This window comes from Saccopteryx bilineata, chromosome 1, assembly GCF_036850765.1.
Source record: "Saccopteryx bilineata isolate mSacBil1 chromosome 1, mSacBil1_pri_phased_curated, whole genome shotgun sequence".
Lineage (NCBI taxonomy): Eukaryota > Metazoa > Chordata > Mammalia > Chiroptera > Emballonuridae > Saccopteryx > Saccopteryx bilineata.
In genome coordinates, this window is record NC_089490.1 from 104,436,504 (window position 1) to 104,456,770 (window position 20,267).

At 44.3% G+C, this 20,267-nt stretch overlaps 1 protein-coding gene across 1 annotated transcript in view; it reads right to left on the reverse strand.

Annotated features, from left to right (window-relative positions):
• PAH (phenylalanine hydroxylase) overlaps positions 1 to 20,267 on the reverse strand; it is a 56,454-nt gene that overhangs the window by 23,479 nt on the left and 12,708 nt on the right. Inside the window, exons 3-4 of the mRNA XM_066263033.1 lie at positions 13,404 to 13,587; positions 280 to 368 (exon numbers count right to left, since the gene is read on the reverse strand). Coding sequence (XP_066119130.1) covers positions 280 to 368; positions 13,404 to 13,587 — 273 coding nt within the window. The remainder of the gene's footprint in view (positions 1 to 279; positions 369 to 13,403; positions 13,588 to 20,267) is intronic.

The window sequence follows — 20,267 nt, forward strand, 5'->3', positions numbered from 1 at the left end:
ACAGTGAACTGGCCCCCTGTGTAAAAAGTTTGGGGAACCCTGGTTTACTGTTTCCTAAGCACTTAAATTAAACCTCTGTAATTGTACAAAGTCAGAGAAATAAAGATGATTTACGTGTGTGTGTGTGTGCATGTGTGTGTGATGGTGATGTATAAGTAGGCACTCAATAAATGGTTATTGTACAAATACACAAATAAGATAATTTCAAAGGGAAGGTTGGGAGTAGGATGGGGGGAGGGGAGAGACCAAAAATTTTCAAAAGTGGGGGCATGGACTCACAGGATGGTCTGCATCCAGTTCCGCACCATAGCTGAGAATCTGGTTGGCAAATCTGTCCAGGTCTTGAATGTTTCTTGGGAACCAGGGCACTGCAACACAGAAGAGGCAAAGTCCTGAGAGGCAGATTGGCAGAACACTGCCAAGGACATGACGGAGGTCGGAAGCACGCTGTCGGCCCAGACCAGTCAGGTCAGTGGTGGGGAAAGCGGGCTTCCGGATAACCACCAAGTTGCTGTTGTTCAACACTAAATCTCACTTTTCTTGAACACTGATTTTATTGTTTTCATTTCAGCTTTGTTGAAAATATACATGACAAAATGATAAGATATTTAAAGTGTACAAGATTGTGATTTGATATGCGTACACACTGTGAAAGGATTCCCGCGTGTGTTAATTAGCACACCCATCACCTCACACATAGTTATCCCTTTTTGGAGAGGATAGCATAAGAACAAATAAGTTCTACTCTCTTAGCTCATTTCAATTTTACAGAACAGTGTTACCAACTACAATCACCATTTACACACTTGATCCTCAAAGCTTACCCCTCGTGGCTGAAAGCTTGCACCCCTTCCCCACCTCCCTATTCCCCCACTCTCAGCCCCCGGCAGCTACTTATCAACTCTCTGTTTCTATGAGTTTAACTTTTTTTTTTAGGTTCTATATGTAAGTGATATCACGTAGTATTTTTTTGTCTTTCTCTGTCTGGCTTATTTCACTTAGCACCTTGGAAACTAATTTTAAAACACATTCCCAAGCATATTCTCTTTCCTGGAGATTTTCTCTGAGTTATTTCAAAATTCATCCCATTCCCACCTATCATGGTAGAGTCATTTTTGATGGTTTTCTTTAGCAGCAGAATGTTACATGTAACCCCAGAATGTAAATCAGATAAAACCAGAGTTGTTCTGTTGTCAGCAAGGATAAGCCCTCAAGACCCACTCTTCCTATCACGTGTCTCCCTCCCCAAGGTCCCCAGGCATCCTGGCAGAATATTTTGATGCCAAAGCCAATTTGAAAGCCACTAGTGAAGCGGGATGAATGGAGTCAGGCAGTGAGATTTGACAACGCCAGGTAGAACCCAGGGAATCTGTGGGCTTGCTTGTGTTTGGAGCAGCATAGTGGGGGAGCAGACGGGGTTGAGCTGTGTGGCCACAGAGACTGGGTCCTGCAGAAAGAGGGACACTGGGAGGAAGAATAGGTGGTGGCACTCAAATACCTGTGGCCTACAATAAAAAATACACCCTTGGTGTAGAATTGTCCCAGGAATAAACACAGACTAGGGCATTTTTGGACTGTAGTAGTTCAAATGAGGGAAGGAACTATGAATGCACTGTAGTTCAGGTGCATGGAAGAAGAAAGGGAAGAAGAGAGAAAAGGAGAAAGAAGAAGGAAGGAAGGAAGGAAGGAAGGAAGGAAGGAAGGAAGGAAGGAAGGAAGGAAGGGAGAAGGAAGGAAGGAAGGAAGGAAGGAAGGAAGGAAGGAAGGAAGGAAGGAAGGAAATAAGTAAGTCAGCCAGCCAGTCTGGCCATGTTAACATGTAAGGCACTAATAACAGGAACCATCAGGGTTTAGTTGCTATTTCAGAAAAATTATCAACATTAGGAAAGTATTATGACTCCTATTGTACAGATGAGAAACGGAGGGTCTGAAAGCATAAATAACTTGTTAAGATCACACAGGAAGTAAGAAAATTACAGATCCAGAAAATATCCGAGAGCATATGTAGACATGGGGGGGGGCGTGAAGTGAGCCCAAGGCACCCCTCATTCCCCCAAAATGAGTCAGGTGAGAAGAGACTAAACTTGCAGTCAATCAAGTCTAGCTTTGAATCCAGGCTCCATCTACCTACTTGCCCTCTCTGTGCCTCAGTCCTAACTGTAAAAATGGGAATAATGGCAACAGCAATAAGAAAAAAAGCAAACATTTTTGTGAGGTCTTACCATGTACCAAACGCTGTGCTTAGCATTTTGGCTGGAATATCTCTTTTAATATGAGGATTGCTGTGAGGAGTGAATGAGAACGTAGGCAAACATCGCACTTATTCTCTGGCCCATAAAAGGTAGCTTTCCACCTCTGGCAATTTACTTCTGATTCTGTCCCGAAGGCTCAGGCGGGGCAGGAAAGAACACGTGTGCCATCTAGTGGTCAGATGGGGAAATGTCATCCATGATTTAGACGTCACGGGAGCGTTAGGCAAGAACCAGCTACATTTCACCAAAAACAAGATGCTTATCTCATCTTGCTTTATTAACAGCATTAATAAAGTTTCATTTAATAAAAATCAAAGTTCATTTAGAGTCTTATTTCCATAAGTCTGAGATGCTAAGCTCTCTTCTGCCGTATATTATGTGAATAATAAAAACCAATACTGAGGAATGTTATTCTAAATATTTTACCTGTGAGGTGGGTACTATGGTTCTGCCACATTACAAATGAGGAAACTCAGGTGCAGAGAGGTTGAGTGGCAAACCCAAACACACACTGCTAGCAAACAGCAGAGTCAAGAGTCTAACTCAGGCCTGACTGACTCTGTGTTCTCAAGTCCTGACCGTGAATCCATTTTACCACTTATAAGATGGTGGCAGAACACACTGGTTTGGAGGGCTGACCCTGGACCCTGACTGCCTGATTGTCTTTGTAGGGACCCCCCCCCCCGGAGATTTCCATGTCCCTAAAACTCGGCCCACTCCTCCAGATTGGCTCCCTTATGATAATAATAACAGGAACAGTCCTGATGGTCATAATTCCAGCTACTGCTTATACACCAGGTGTGTGCCAGGTGCTGTCCCCAAACACTTTCACACACTACATCACCCAACCCACCTCGCAGCCCCATGATATAGGTGATACTATCATCACCATTCTTTCAGATGAAGCTGAGGAACAGAAAGGGTAAGTCTCTTTCTAGTCCTCCCTGGTCCCAACTGCCGAACTTTGGAGTCTGGGATGACTCAGCACCATACTCTGCTCACCTAGCCTGGAACCTGGCTTCCCCACTTTGTTAACTGAACTTCTACTCAAGCTGTCCTTTCTTCTTGAGTCCAGCCCTTTGCCTTGTACGATGGACCTCTGTGGTCAGCACTGGAAATGGGGTCTATTCCCTACCCACTGTAGTCAGCCAGGGATCGGGATCGCCTCTGAGACCATTCCTGTTTCCCCATCACTTTGCTTCCAAGGCATGTTTCCTCCATTCATTCATCATCTCTCTTTTCCTGGGAATCTTCTGTAATTCCAGCAGCGACGGCTGCCTTACAGACAAGACAAGCCAGCTGTTTCTTTCTGTACCACCTCTGACCTATGGCACACTTAGACTTGCCAAAGGAGATTCCACAAATATGTATTGAGCAGCTACTTCTATAAGGCACTACACTTTGGGGGGTGAGTACAATGGAGTCATCACCCCTGTGGTGCTTATGTTCTAGTGGAGGTCACGAGAAACAAATAATAAATAAATTTAAATATATAACAATGCCAGGAAGTTCTTGAACAAGAAGAAAGCATAAGGAGATGGAGAGGGATGGGGTAATTATTTTATGACATGCTATGACTCCAGACCCCAGGGTGAGGGTCTTGATGACTTGACATTGCTTGTCATAGATCAAGGGCATCTGGATAGCTGGAGTCCGCTTAGCCAAGAGCTAGTTCCCCATTTGTGTCAAGAGAGTGAGTCTAGCAATGGTTAAGGGCCTGGACAACTGATCTGGAGAGCCGAGGCTGGAATGCTGCCTCTGCACTTACTATCTATGGCACTCAGAACAAACGATTAAACCTCTTTGCACCTCAGTCTTCTTAGCAGTAAAATGGGGATAATAGTGGTGCTATAAAGTATTACTTTATAGGAACAAAATGAGGTTAAGTGAGTTAATATATGTGATTTGCTTAGAACAGTGCCAACATGTAGTAAATACACTTGATCCTTGAACAACATGGTTTGAACTGCATGGGTCCACTTACATACAGATTTTTTCAATAAATACAGCAAACATATTTTATCTTCCTTGTGATTCTCTTAATAACACTCTCATTTCTCTAGCTTTATTGTAAGAATATAGTATATAAAGTACACACATAACATAGAAAATATGTTTATTGACTATGTTATGGGTAAAGCTTTTGGTGAAAAGTCGGGTATTAGTAATTAAGTATTGGGGAAGTCAAAAGTTATATAAGGATTTTTGACTGTGCAGGGGTTGGTGCCTCTGACTTTCACGTCATTCAAGGGTCAACCATCTGTACTGTTATTATTCATCTGCAAGCGCTAAAGAATTTTTTTACTCTGTCCTTTGCTCAACATAGCCCAGGGAGTGGAACAGAAAGTCTTCGGCAAAGCTAAGAAGTTTGCCATTTTGTTATTTATTTATTATATAATTGAGTGAGTATTTTATCTCCCAGAGTTTTAGTTTCTTTATCCACAAAAATGGACAAAACTGTCTGTATTATTACATTAGTGCATGAATTAAATGAGCAAATGTGACACTTCTCAGCACAGTGACTGGCTGATGATAAGTGATCAGTGTTAACTATTAGGATGACAAAAATTCTGATCATTGTTATACATACATATACATTTTAAAAAGGGGAAGAAGGATGGGGAGGGAAGAAGTGAGACTAGGGTCAAGAAGCTGGTGGTCAGTCCAGCTCTGATACTAACAGGCTTTCTAATCCTGGGCCTCCATCTCCTCCTCCATAAAATATGGGGTGCTGGATTTACTTGTTGCAATCTCTCTGGGGCTTCATGGTTCGAGACTTGTGGAATGACCATGAAAGACTGAGGCTGGCCAGAGACACATGAAAATACACTTCTAGTTCAATCACTGTGTCAATCTCGCTTGTTGTTGGAAGGACAATTACTCCGTTTGTTCAGCTCTCAACATGCGCTTCCCCTACCATTTCTCTTTCTTCTCTCGTCAAAGGAACAGATTCTATTCCACAGAGAGAAAGAAGCCTTTGGGCCCCTACCTTGATTCAAACTGCTCGCTATTTCTCAAATGAACACCAGGGGGCAGCAGAACTAGTATATTTTCAACTCTGGGTGACTTTTTCTTAGTCCTTCAACGGGAAAATGAGTGGTGGGCCACATGAAGACCCAGGTTACCCTGGTGATTAAGAGGAATTCACCAACTGTCACCTTGGAAAGCAGAGACAAGGCTTAAGAAAACGAGACCCAGACAAGGTATATTCTGGGTGTTGGGAAGATCAAGGTCCTGACATGCCTCACTAACTTGGGAATAGACCAACCTGAGCAGGGTTGTAAAGCAAGCAGTGTGGGAACACCAAGTGCTCAAGGAGGACCCCAGCCAAAATCAGGACCAAGCCTTTACATCTGCGCCTGCGTGTTACAATGCCCCACTGGTATGCACGGCTTGGGCTGGAAGCTGGAAGATCTGTGTCCACTCTTTCTCTCTTCCACTCAAAAGCTGTGCGACTCTGAGCATGGCACTTGATGACCAAGCCTCTGACTTCTCATCTGTGGAATGGGTGAGGAACTAATTCCTCCCAGGACTCCTGGGTTGGGGTAAGAAGCAACCAACCTACAGTAGGTCAGCCTATGTCATCATTACTTGAACCACACACACATGCACACACACATACAACACAGACACTTGTCTAGTTAAGTAAGGAAGGTCACACAGGCCACTGCCGGCAAGGCGGGAGGCCATACCTGTGTCCCTATCTTCTTCTACAACTGGGCTCTTCCAAGATTCCCAGCCAAAAAATTACAGCCACTGTTTTTGTTGTTACATTTTTTTTTTCTTGGAGAGCTTATGATATACCAGATCCTGCACTTTATTTATAATGTCCACCTTGATTCTCGAAGCAATCTTAGGCGGCACCATTATTATTGCTGCCTACTGAGGAGCAAACTGAGGCTCAAAGGGGATGAAAGGACTTGTTCAAGGTCACTGGGCTCGCTGAGCGGGAGGCAGGACTCTTGCAGTTTATGTACTTAGCCGTTATGCTGGGCTGGCTTAGAATAAGGTAGGAGGTGTGGGGACCCTTAGTTTTAGACCCTTGTCCTCCCAGGAGGAGAGGGAAAGGAGGTGATGAACTAGAACAGGAACCCAAAGGCTCCTGAAGATAATCCCCAGGACAGCCCCAGCTCCTCCCACCCTTCATCCCAAGCCTCCCTGGATTTCAGGGTCTTGGCTTTTCAATACCTAAGTCCTCAGATCCACACACACACCTTCACATTCTTTGGTGACAGTCAGAGGCCTCCCCCCGCCCCCGCCCCCAGTCTCACTCACAATGCTGGGAACAGAGACTGACCCCAGCGACCCGGCCTCTGTTTTGGAAAGTTAAATCAGATTAGTTCATTAATGACCTTTGCAAATACCTCGGTGGTGGGCTGGCCTCTCCGAGCCCTCCACGGCCTCACGGGTAGCTGGGCTTGGTGGTTAATGAATGACGTGGGCAGCCGGGCAACAGAGGCCCTCTGTGAAGCCAGAGGCACCCAGGGGGTGGGGGGCAGATCATTAATGAATATTGATTTGCTTCCAAGGAAATCAGCCAAGGGAGAGCTGGCCCTGGACACCCACGTTGTGGTCTCATTAACTTGGGGTCAACTCCGCTCAGACACCAAGGGGCGGCTGGCTTGGGAGCGCTCCTCAGCCAAAGGACCCCACAGGCTTGGGTGAAGCCTGCTTCCTGGCCAGAGGGTCAGAGCAGGGCTCTTAAATTTAGAGCAGTTCAAGATGCAGGCTGAGTACCATCTAACCCCCTCCCTCCACCAGTGTCTCACTAGCCCCAGGGTTTAGCCAAAGAGGCACCCAAGCTCACCCCAGACTTCTGCCTCTAGCCTGTCTCAGGGAGAGCAATAAATTCTCCATTTCATAGGCCCAAAATAGAAGGATGTTTTCTCCCCTTCCTCCCCGGCTCCTGGGTGTCTCTCCCCTGAGGCAACGGTCACTAACCCCCAAAGAAGCAGTCAGCTGTTCTAATCAAAACATCTTCCTCTAAGAGAGAAAGGATGGCTTGCCAACATGATGAGGCAAGGATGAGGACTTTGGATGGTTTTATTTTCCTCTTTTGAAGAGTGTCTACTTTCTTTCTAGAGAAGAAACACTCCTCACGAAAGTCTTGGCAAGAATAAATGAGCCAAACGCTGCCAGATGGCGCCAAGCCCCTCCCCTTCTCCTCCTGGACAGGGCGGGGCCAGGGTGATGGGTCAGGGGCTGCTGCTGTCATTACATGACAGGTAAAACATGTGATCTCTCTCTGTCCATGTGCTAAAATGGGAAGGAGAACCAGATGAATAAAAGGGAGCTATCTAGGAAGCAGAGTAAAAATGTGTTGAAATAAATAAATGGATATAAATAAAATCATTAATAAATTTAAAAATGACTTCATGGTTATTTATCCTAACCTATCTAAACTGTAACTGTCCTCCCAATACCCTTTTGAAGATGTCACTAATAAACATATTTTTGGTAGACTGCCCACTCTATTCCCAAATACAGTGGTACCTTGAGATATGAATTTAATTTGTTCTGTAACCGAGCTCATAAGTCAGTCAACTCGTATATCAAACTGCTGATACTGGACCCGTGTGCCAACGCGCTAACTAGTGGCAACTTCCCGAATCACGACTTGTATCTCAGAATTTCGCTCAGATCTCGAACAAAAATATGAACCGAGTCGCAGCTTGTATCTTAAAAAAAATCGTACATTGATCTGTTCGTATCTTAAGGTACCACTACCAATTTCTGTTTTCTGAGCACTCACATTGCATTGAAATCTAATTACCTGTGCCATTTATAACTGGAGTTATGATCAACCTACCCTGAATCAAAAAGAAGACACCAGCTGTCATCTTGGAGGGCAGGGACAAGGCTTAATTAAGGCACTGAGATCCAGGAGTGGCAAGTTCTAGGTATTGGAGGAGGTGGCATTTGTTGGCACAGAATACCCCTGCCCAGCTGTCAGGGCTGAAGGCAACATCAGCACAGCCAGCAAGCATCCAGATAGACTACAAACAGCCATCAACCGAGTACTTCCACAATCCTGCAGATACCTGGTCTCCAGCAGACCTAGGACCACAAGCATCTGCCGCCCCAAGAGGCACGCACTGGGCCAAGTGGAATGTATGGGAGAGAGTTTGGATCTTAGAAGGGGACAAACGGAAGAAGGGAACACAGAACAGAGAAGCAAAGGAAGGGAGAGAAGAATGGCAGGTGCAGGTGGTGGGAATGGGGAACCCCCAACTATCTGGACCCTTCTTCAGCCCTAAGCAACTTCTCTCTAACGATTCTCCTAGGGAACCAAGCTACCTTTGAAAATCTCTCTTAAAAAAAATACACACGCACACACGCGTACCATGTTACCCCAAACCCAGGGTCTTTTCAGACTCCTCCAAGGAGCCCTATCCTTCCTCTCCCGACAGCTGACCTGAGACTCGAGCCCTACCCTGACAGGGCTCTTTGCGGCAGCATTACTGAGACAGAAAAGAGAAAACTTCAGAGGGCTGGGCTGAGAGGGGGGAGGAGCATGTAAGACAGGGAAGTAATGGATACAGTGATGTTGCTTTATGACTTCTCACAATGATTTTTTCCCTTAAACCACTACTTCACAAATTGATTCAAATAAAAATAAGCAAATAAAATCTTAATTATCCCCAGGCTAGACAGACAGGTAGATAGTCAGGTAGATAGATGATAGGTAGGTAGGTAGATGACAGATAGATGGATGGATAGATAGATAAATAGATAGATGATAGATAGATAGATAGATACATACATACATACATACATACATACATACATACATACATAAAATAAATAGCCCCTCTTCCCCACTCCTACAGAGTAATCTGGGCTCTCTGCTTCCACACCAGGACCCTTATAATCACCACAACTTGAACAAAATCCACTAAATGCCCATTTGCTTTTGGAAAATAACTCCCAACAAATAAATTTCTTCGAGGGTGATGATCCTGTTCTTCCATCTAGCCAAGACTTGTGGTCCGTCTGCTTCTGGTTGCAGTCTGTCTCCTTCCGGGATTTTCCATCCCCTCCGAATGCAGTGTCAGGCAGAAGACTCAAAGGGGAAGGTAAAAGGATTAGGAGATGGATCGATGGGTGATATTAATGCTCTTTTATGTTGGGTGGAAGAAGGATTTGAGGTCATCAGGAGAAAAGGTAACGAGAGAATAGACCTCAACGATTCAAAAGACTCTCTGGATTCAAATCCTATTAAACTCACATCAGCTTCTCCAGGAGGCATTTTTAGAAAGTTGAGGTTTCTTTAACTTGTCACCATAATTAACCTTCCCTTAAGCTGTTTTGGATGGGGGAGTTTAGGGAATTAAGAAACTGAAAAGTTTCATTTCCTATCACTCACATGGCCTTTTGAATGGTTTAGAAACTTGAGTGAAAAGTGGTTTCACCTCATTGATTTGAGGGGTTCAGATCTCCCAGTTTAACCTGCTGTCAGACTTGCCTCTGAAGTCTGAGCCTCCACCCCCACTAGAAAGGACATGTTTTGTCAAGTGAACAGAATCAGAGGTTCGGATCTACCATGATGATCATTCTCCCACTGAGTTCTACAGAAAGAGCCACTCGGTGAAAGGATGGTTATTTCCTTTATTCTTTTAAGATTTTACTTATTCATTTTAGAGAGGAGAGAGAGAGAAAGGGGGAGGAGCAGGAAGCATCAACTCCCATATGTGCCCTGACCAGGCAAGCCCGGGGTTTTGAACCAGCAACTTCAGTATTCCAGGTTGACGCTCTATCCACTGCGCCACCACAGGTCAGACGATTTCCTTTGAAAAAATCTGTTTCTGGGCTCAGTCTTCACTTCACAAAAACTATCCCAGAAGCCCAAAGAGTGCAAGTTTCAGCACTGCCTGCGTCCTTAGCAAGTGTTCTGTTACCAGGACATGAAGGTCCAGAAACCATGTCAGGCAGGAGCAGCCAGTATGGGATGGGGTGACCAAGCACCAGAAGCCAGAAGGGTCACAAAACATGTGCTGTTTTAAAAGGGTAGCTTTGGCAGTTTTCTCTCCACGAGGTAGAATGCCCACCCACTTCAACCCCCGATGCCCTGCTATTTTGAATCCACCTGTGCTATGGGACTCAAACCTGTGCTACGTTCAGCCTCCGATAAGCCCAACGCTGATGACAGGATACCTCTGTGAGACCACTGGCTTTTTCACTTTCACACTGGCTGGGTCCTCAAGTGGCACAGTGGAGGACGGGCCAAATTCCATCAGCCTTGTCTCTGTCACAACCCCTGCCTCTCCACTGTACCTGCCTGGGCGTCTTGTCAACCCCGTCAGCCTGCGAGCTCCATAAGTACAGGCAGTGAGACCCTGTCTCACTAAAGCCCCTGGCATGTGCCTGGCACAGAGCGCCACTTGACGCACACTTCCCCACATCTGCCTAGAAACTACTCTGTGCCCTCAGGCACATCACGGCCTGGTTTTCACAGTGAAAAATGAAGGCGTCTGCTGGGCTGCATGACCTCTGAGGTCACTCTCTAGTGCTCAGAATCTCTGAAAAAGTAGTTGTGTGCCGGCTGCCTTTTTGTGGCCATTATTGATAGCGATCGTGATAATGGCAGAAAGAGAGAGCACCCATTAAGCCCTCGAACACACTCCGTGCAGTTCTCCACACTCTACCAGGGTTATTCATTAATCCCAGGAGACAGAGACTCTTGCTACCCCCGTGTGATGCAGTGGGAGATAGTGAAGGTCAGCAATTTGCCCAAAGTTACACTAAGTGGGCCCTGGTTTCAAAGTCCGGGCACCTAACTATTTTTCCACGACTCATTAAGAACCTCCTTTCTAAGCCTCCAGTGCAGGCTGCCAGCCCTTCATCCAATCGACACACATCCTCCCCGGCTCCCCTAGGGGCCATGTGCCTGCCTGTCAGTTGCCTTCACTTCCTAGCCCGGGGCCCCAGCTGGCTGGGCTGCCACCTGCTCCATGCAGAGGCAGAGCTTGGCCCTGAGTTCAGCAGGGCCTTTGTCCTGAGAGCCCGCAGCTCCTGTTGGGAGCAGGTGGCCAGAAAAGCAAAAGAAGACGATCACTGGGGAAGCAGCACGGAAGGTGGAAGGGGGAGGCAGGCAGACAGGGTGGATCTGAGGAGGAATTCCAACTGCCCCCCCCTGAGACCTGAGCCCATGAGCATGGCTGTCCACTCTCATGCAGGGCAGATCCCTGGATGGACTGTCTTGTCTGCATGATCCCCACAGGGATCAGGACAGGAAAAGGAGAGATCTTCTTGGAAGGCCTTGGAGGTATCTTTTAAAAATGGTTTCAATGTCCCTTGCTGAGAGGCGGGTCTTGTCTCGTTTTAAAGCATCTCTGTTTATTAAAATGCTATTTTCAACTACAGAGCCTGAAATCCTCTTGACTTAAAGTCTTCAGTGTTTTTACAAGAAACTTTTGATTTTTACAATAGAAAATTTTTTGAATATTTAGAAAAAAATAGTTCATCTCAGTAATTGCACTCCTAAATGTTTATCCAAATGAGCTAAAAACTCAGGTCTAAATAAAAACCTGCACAGGAATGTTTATAACAGCTTCATTCCTAATCACCACAATTTGGAAGCATGCAGAATGTCCTCTGACAGGGGAATGGACAAACAAAAGGTGGTACAGCCGTACAATGGAATATTATTCAGCACTAAAAATAAACAAGCTATCGAGCCACAAAAAAGACATGGAAGAATTGCATGTATGTTGCTGAGTGAACAAAACCATTCTGAAAAGGCTACATACTAATTCCAACTATACAGCACCCTGGAAAAGTCAAAATCATGGAGACAGTAAAAAGATCAGTAGTTGCCAGAGGGACTAGATAAAAAAGGAGACACGAGTCAATGCAGCACGGGCCACTTGGGGGCAAGTGAACCATCCACATGAGGCTGTAATGATGGGTCTATGACATTATCCACCATTGTCAATCACCATGTCATTATCTGCATTTGTCCAAACCAAAAGAATTGTACAATACAAAGTATGATCTCCAATGTAAACAGTGGACTTCAGTTAATAACAAAATATTACTATGGCTCATTGATTATAAAAAAATGTGGCAATATGTCAATAACAGGAGAAACTAAGGTGAGATTGGGGGAGGAGAGAAAGAGAGCAGGTGGGCACTCTGTACTTTCTGCACAATTTTAACTGTTTCAAAAAATAAAAAGTCTATTAAAAATAATTTATCTGAATATGTTTTGTCTCCTAAAAAGCAAGCACATTGTTCCCTGCATTCCTCTCAGGATAATTGTAATAGTAACAACAGCCTCATGCTATCATTTATTTGGACAGTCTAAGCAATGTTTATGCATGATCTCATTCAACCCTCATGAAAAAGTGAGGTCAGAGCTGTTAAAGGGGCTTGTTGGGGGGTCTCAAAGTCATTAAGTGGAAGAGGGAGGACTTGAACTGAAGTCTATTCAACCCTAATTCATACTTGTAATGCCTATATTTTGTTGCTGTAATTTGTTGACTTATTGTTCAGGGACGTCAATGGGCAACATTTCAGCAAGTCAAAAAACAAGCAAAACAAGTTCTTGACAACTCTTCAAATTAATCATTGACTCTCAAATATTTGCTCAGCACCTGTGTTCTAAGCACTGGGTTACACTCCTAGGATATAAATATAAAAGGCTCCCCCTGCTTATAAGAAGCTCATAAACCAGTGGAAGAGACAGGTAGAGATGGACAATGACAATGAAAGCCCTAGAACAAGGGGGCCGGCAGTCCCCAGCAGCAGAATCAGCGCACTATGAGAAGAGCAAGGGGCAGCCCTCCGGTTAGAATGGAGATAACCAGAGACTTTGTCTTAAAGTTGTATTTACGTAGAAAGCACCCTGGACACCTTAACCATCTCACCTCTGGAGATAGGAGACAGACAACATGACGACCCAAGAATGAAAAATATATAAAAATTACAAGAACAGAATGAAAACAACAACAAAAGAAATAGCTGTCCTGAGGAGGGGGGAAGGACTAACACTTATTAAATGTCCAAAATATGCTAAGCACTCATCTAAGTCCCTAACCTACATCCTCTCGCTTAATTCCCCGATGGTCTTCCAGGGTGGAGCTTATTGTTACCGTTATTCATAAACAGAATGTAGAGTTGCGGGTCTCAGAATGCATCTTTTCCTCTCACCTGTGTCTTTCTTCTTCTCTCGGGACAGCTCGTGCACGGTGGCACCAATCTCGTGCCTCAGGATATTCATGATGTTGTCCAGAGCAGGCATGCTGCTTTTATCCAGATTGGTAAAAAATTCATACTCATCTTTCTTCAGCCGCGAAGGTCTTGATTCAATGTGGGTCAGGCTTACATCATTCTCCTAGAAAACAGAATTGAGCATGTGAAGGGGACAATCACTAGCATTAACACAGACCGAACAAAACAGAGCAAAACACACCACACGGCGAGATGCAGACACGCGAGGAATAGGATTTTGTTTAAAGAAAGTCCTTAAAGCTGCACAAGTTGTTTTACTTTTTTTTTTCAAAAACCAATAAAAGCCTGACCAGGTGGTGGCACAGTGGATGGAGTGTTGGACTAGGACACAGAGGACCCAGGTTCAAAACTCCAAGGTCGCCTCTTGAGCGCAGGCTCATCTGGCTTGAGCTTGGGCTTACCAGCTTGAGCGCAAGGTCGCTGGCTTGAGTGTGGGATCATAGACATGACCCCATGGTCCTGGATTGAAGCCCAAGGTCATTGGCTTGAGCCCACGGTCTCTGACTTGAGCAAAGTGTCACTCGCTCTACTGAAGCCCACACCCCCCGTCAAGGCACATATGAGAAAGCAATCAGTGAACAACTAAGGGGTCGCAACGAAAAGCTGATGCTTCTCATCTCTCTCCCTTCCTGTCTGTCCCTTCCCTATCTGTCCCTCTCTCTGACTCTATGTGTCTCTGTAAAACAACAACAACAAAGCAAACAAACAAACAAACAAACAATAAGAAATAGCAAGAGGTGGGGAGATAGCTCCCACGCTGCAGAATTTCATCACATGGACGTCTGCTGTAGGTCTAGAGTTGCAACCATAACATATTGATTGGGTTCTAATGTCTAGGACAGCATTTGTCAAAAAAAATATATATGTACATAGGAAAATCCCCCTTTCCAAATGAAATTGCATAAAATCTCAATAAATAAATGAGACAGAAGCAACATTTTTTCTGTGTGAATAGGTTCCACGGGAGTCTTATTGGGTTATTGGGTTTATTGAGTTTAAATCCAAGTTCTTAACTATATTGGCTATAAGACCTCTAACAATTTACTTTCATGGTTTTAACCCTCAGTTTCCCCATCTGTACTTTGATGTTATTAGTGACACCTGCTGCATACATTTATTGGGAACATTGGATGCAATGATACATGCACACTGCTGGGTACACGGCCAAGGCTCAGAAAAAATTATTTAGTACAATTACTGCTCATATTTGTATACAGTTACATTTTATTCAAATAAGCAACAACTGTGTGTGTAACATCTGCCAGGTATCTATGACTCTTCTAAGGGGGCAGGATACATCAGTAAACAAAACAAAAGAAACTTCCCTTTATAAAAGTTTACATTCAAGTTACAGGGAGATAAACAACAAACCTAAAGGAGAGCTAATTTATGTGCTATTTTATAATGATAAGGGTTAAGGAAAAAAATGCAAGACCAAGCAGAGTCCATCCTGGAGGACTGCCCACGGCAGAGTGGGAGAAGATGGCAGTATTAAACTGGGCGGGCATATGAGGCCTCACTGAGAAGAGGAAGTCATGTACAGGCTGCTTTGATTAAGTGCCACAAAAATAATAACTACTTACTAGACCTACTGAAATTCAATGCCTTTAGCTGGTAATACTTTAGCCATTATGGGTTTATCATTAAAAAGGTGTTATCTACTTAAATCTCAAATTTGGATTCACAGCAAGTTATCTGCTGCTTATTTAGAAAGTCTACAATTTCATTGATAGGAATGTTCTCATTGTGAAGAAAACTAAGGAGCACCCTGTACATGTGCTAAAATAAACAAATAACTGGGGTTATTGCACATATTTAAATACCCAAATACACCCTGAAAAAATAATGTCTACCCTGAAAAAATGTTTAACTTAAACAAGTGTACAATTAAAAAAAAAATTCTGTTTAAAAAAAAGGACTGTTTAAGAACTTCTTAAACAGAACAAAGAGTACTGTCCTCCTCCTTAGCTAGAGAAGAAAGAGAGCTGGTGAGTTCCACCTGCGATTTACATAAGCAGAAACTTCTTTGCCTCTTGGAGAGCAGACAGCAAGGCCAGCAGCCAGGGCCAGCCACACCTTGCACAAGCAAACCTGCTGATCAAGGAAAGGGGAGGTGAAGGGGAGGGGGAAGGAGCGGAAGGAGGTGTGTGGGCTGGAAGGCTGGCCATAGGCTGTTAGTGATGACCACTCACACCCCATCCTTGGCAGGAGCACTTCCTTTAGGAAGAGCCATAAAACAATTTATACCCACAAACTAGGTTTTTACTCTTGTAAAGACCCAATTAATGGGGAGACATTTTTTACCAAAATTTGTAAACTAAATGTTACAATAGGAGCATGGTTAGGTAGACTGTAGTATATAATCACTCAGTGGAGAAGATACAACTATTAAAAAGCAAGTAACAGCAACACTTTACATACAGTGTCAGTGATCATTGCAAGATAGGTCCACAGTGGTGGACTCTGGGTAAAGGGTCTAGATGTAATTTTGTTTCTGTTTCTCTATTGTCGTTCTATTTCCTTCTTTCAACTTTTCTAAAACAATGTCTATTACTTTTATAATGAAAAATTTACTATCTCTTACAGAGTTATAATGACAACCCTCTGGGAAATACTTATGAAGAATATAGATGTGTGATATTTAAAATATGTTTAAAAAATTATGCCCAGGCCAAAAAATAAAAATAAAAAGGATTAGAATGCAATGCATCAAAATGAGTTAAGATTATATATAACTTCTGCCTGTCCAGGCAGTGGCGCAGTAGATAGAGCGTCGGACTGGGATGCGGAGGACCCAGGTTTGAAACCCCGAGGTCACTGGCTTGAGCGCGGGCTCATCTGGATTGAGCAAGGCTCACCAGCTTGAACCCAAGGTCGCTGGCTTGAGCAAGGGGTCACTCAATCTGCTGTAGCCCCCAGTCAAGGCACATATGAGAAAGCAATCAATGAACAACTAGGGTGCTGCAACAAAGAATTGATGCTTCTCATCACTCTCCCTTCCCGTCTGTCCCTATCTGTCCTTATCTCTGTCTCTCTCTGTCTGTTACACACACACAAAATGATTATATATAACTTCTATTTATTTGCTGAAAGTCTCATAATATTAATCAAATAATGAACAGGAAAATGTATCTTAGAAATGTAAGCCCTGGCTGGTTGGCTCAGTGGTAGAGCTTCGGCCTGGCGTGCAGAAGTCCCAGGTTCGATTCCTGGCCAGGGCACACAGGAGAAGCGCCCATCTGCTTCTCCACCCCTCCCCCTCTCCCTCCTCTCTGTCTCTCTCTTCCCCTCCTGCAGCCAAGGCTCCATTGGAGCAAAGATGGCCCGGACACTGGGGATGGCTCCATGGCCTCTGCCTCAGGCCCTAGAATGGCTCTGGTCACAACAGAGCACGCCCCGGAGGGGCAGAGCATCGCCCCCTGGTGGGAAGAGCATCGCCCCCTGGTGGGCATGTCGGGTGGATCCCGGTCGGGTGTATGTGGGAGTTTATTTGACTGTCTCCCCGTTTCCAGCTTCAGAAAAATACAAAAAAAAAAAAAATGTAAGGGAAGCTTCTACCTAAGAACACCCAGCCAAATTCTTTGAACTATTTATTTCCCACTTGAAATTATTGGTTAATAATTAACTCTCTAGTTTAGCTTGGAATTTCTGTGTTGGAGTTTCTCTAGCTTACCAGTGTGGGTACTTAAATATCAATAGTTTTGGTTGCTAACTGAGGCTTCAGAGATGTATCTTCAAACCTAATTATGATTACAGTTATCTTGTAGTAAATTAATTTTGATTTTTGAACAAGAACTCTACAGGTTTACAGATTGACCTATACGTACGTCCCTCATCTTTGGGTGAGAGATAAAGAAAGAACTCTTCCTGTCACTCTACATGGATATCCGGGTGGAGGCAAGAAAGCTTTCAAGTTAAACATTTTAAAGACAATTTCATAATCTGCCCAATAGTTAATTTATACATGAAAAATAGCACTGTGATACTTGATTAATCAGGACCCTTGAGCAGAAAGTGTGGGGACCAGAGAAGAGTAAAGTGAAATGAATAGTTTATTTTAATAAAGATTGACTATAAACCCCTTTCTGTTCCCAACCGTGAGGAAAATCTTTCTAAAGGGGAATTGGTCACAAGTAGATAAAAGTATGAATGCACAGAATTCACAACAGCGAAAAGGGATTTGTCCTTTCAGATCTTTTCTCGACCTCACATTCAGGGCCCCTTCCTCTCCTCTTCTGATTGGTTTCTGGAGCAAAGGGATAGTGAAAAGAGTGTGGGCTTGGAACAATCTGAGTTCAAATTCCAGCTCTGCCGCTCACTACCTTTCAGTACATTAGTTGGCCATGAGCTGTTCTTTGTGTTTAAAATAAAGGTAATATGACATATTAACTGGCAGCTTAGTGAGAATTGGAAATAGAAAAGACAGAAATCTGGCTTCCTTCCTGGGTCTTTAATGAGAACCTGTTCGTTATATGCTGCCTCTCTCAACTGGGTACAGACACACATTTTCCTGGGCATTGAAACACGTGCAGTTCCAGGGTTCATTTTGCCCTTTAATATTTGCTTTCTCCTAAACTTTTCCAGCTCCTTTCCTGAGAGCAGGTCTCAAAGAGGAGAAGGGAAAGCTCAGCATATTTTCAGATGAGATTAGACTAGAAAGGGAGAGCTTCTTGGACCACAACATGCTGGCTCTCCTAGAGGAAGTGGAAATAAAGTTACGTCCTGGCCTGTTTCAGATGTCACATCAAAGACATTGACAAAGAATGTACTGAATCGGGGGTCTCAAGTAAACACACGGGAGCTTCCAACAGTTCATTCAATCCAGCACGTACCTTGGTGCTGGGGCACAACAGGGAACAAAGCAGAAAAAATCCCTGCCCTCCTGGAGCTTGTGTTCTCAAAGGAGGAGGCAGACAGCAGCTGTGATATGTAGGTAAAATGTAGTCTTCAGATGGGACAGAGAAATAAAGCAGGAAAGAGGAATCAGTTATTTCAGGGGTTCCGTGGAGATGCAATTTTAAACAGTGTGGTCAGAAAGGCCTCAAAAATAAATAGGTGACACTTAAGCACCAACCTGAGATCAGTGAGGGAGCCAACCATGCAGGAACAGTCAGTGCAAAGGTCCTGAGGTAAGATAGCACACAGTATGACTGAAAGCCATCAGGAGGGCCAGTGTGACTAAAGCAGAGTGAGCAAGAGGGAGGGGGATAGAACATGAGGCAGAGAAATAACTGGGAATAGACAACGTGAGGCATCATTGGTCATTACCTAAAGTGATAGGAGAAGTTAAAAGAGGTGATCAGGAGAAGGAGAGACATGCTTTGACTCATGGTTCAAAAGGAGCACTCTGGCAACTGTCTGACAACTAGACTGTAGTGGAATAAGGAAAGAAACCAGTCTGGAGGCTACTGCAATAGTGGGGTGAGAAATGATAGACATGAAAATTGAGAAGAAATGTCACGAAGATGCAGGCACGGCTTCTTGTATACTGTATTGGTGTCCTCTTATGAGAGGGCCGGCAACAGCCTTGATTGATGGAGTCTGGAAATTAAACCCACTGGGACTAATAGGAAACCAGAAACATTCAGAAAAGTACAAATGGCACAATTAAATTCTAGAGGGAGCTCAAGATTACCTCCTAGGCGCTCTCCCCCGCCCCTTCCCTGGAGGAGAGTTCTTGAAAAGGTTCATGCTGGACTTTCAGTAGGCTTCATGTCCGGGGACCATCTTTTGGGATTCTACTCTTGCTTCCTTTGGAAGTGTCTCTTGTAATTTTTTGGTCTTTTCTTCCCTGAGTCTTCTCCCTCTTTGTTAGATTACTTCTTCCCCACCCTTACTTCTCTGTAGTTGGAGCTGCATCTAGCTCAGAGGAGACCCCTTCCTGGGGAAAACTGGGGTAGCTGTTTCATCCAGGGTCTTTTCAAGGCTTTAGAGAAAATTTCCTTATATTCTTTTTTCTACACCCTTTTCTTGCCACCAGAGTGATAAGATCGAAAAGGCACTGTGGTCTGTTCCAGACTAGGCTACTAATCAACCATAACAACATGTGTGTCTGTTCTCAGGCATGAACTTTTTACTTTCTTTCTTGTAAACTCTAAGGGTCCCCAAGAGATTTACAACCAGAGGAGCAATAGACAGGGGCAGCTCATCCCAGGCTTTGAACCTGTCCCCAAGGCCTTTGAACCTGTCCCCAAGGGCTCCTTTTGCTCTGACTCTCCAGTGAGCTAACAGCAGCCCTGTCTAGACTTACTTTTTTCTCTAACATTTCTAGAGAGACCAAAGCAGAGCCTCGCCTAGGCTCTCCTGTTGTTTCTTCTACCCACGTTCTTCCGTGTGTCAAGGTCCTCAGCTTTAATAAACATACTCTCAAAATCACCTAGACTCATGTTGTAAAATCTTTCCTGCACAGAGTCAAGAACTGACACTCTGTGGGCCAGCTTGAGGCAGACCCGCTCCAGTGACAGAACCCTGAGTTCTTCTAAGGACTATGGGGCAAAAAAATGGCTGCCTGGCTCATCCCAGTCTTCTCAGCACCTCCATAGGGTCTGAAAACAGTGGATACTCAAAAAATATTCGTTGAATGCATGAATGAGAGAGTATGAGCCCAGATACAGAGTATCTGATGAGGGGAAGGAGTAAGTCAGAAGAAGTTAGAGTGTAAGAAGTGAATGGGACCAGCATAGATTGTGCCTTTTCCATTTGTTTCCAAAAGGTCAGTCTACTGTGAAAAAGGAGGATGAAGTCTGAAGCAATTTTTAGCTCCAAGTGTCTAGCCTTGAGCAG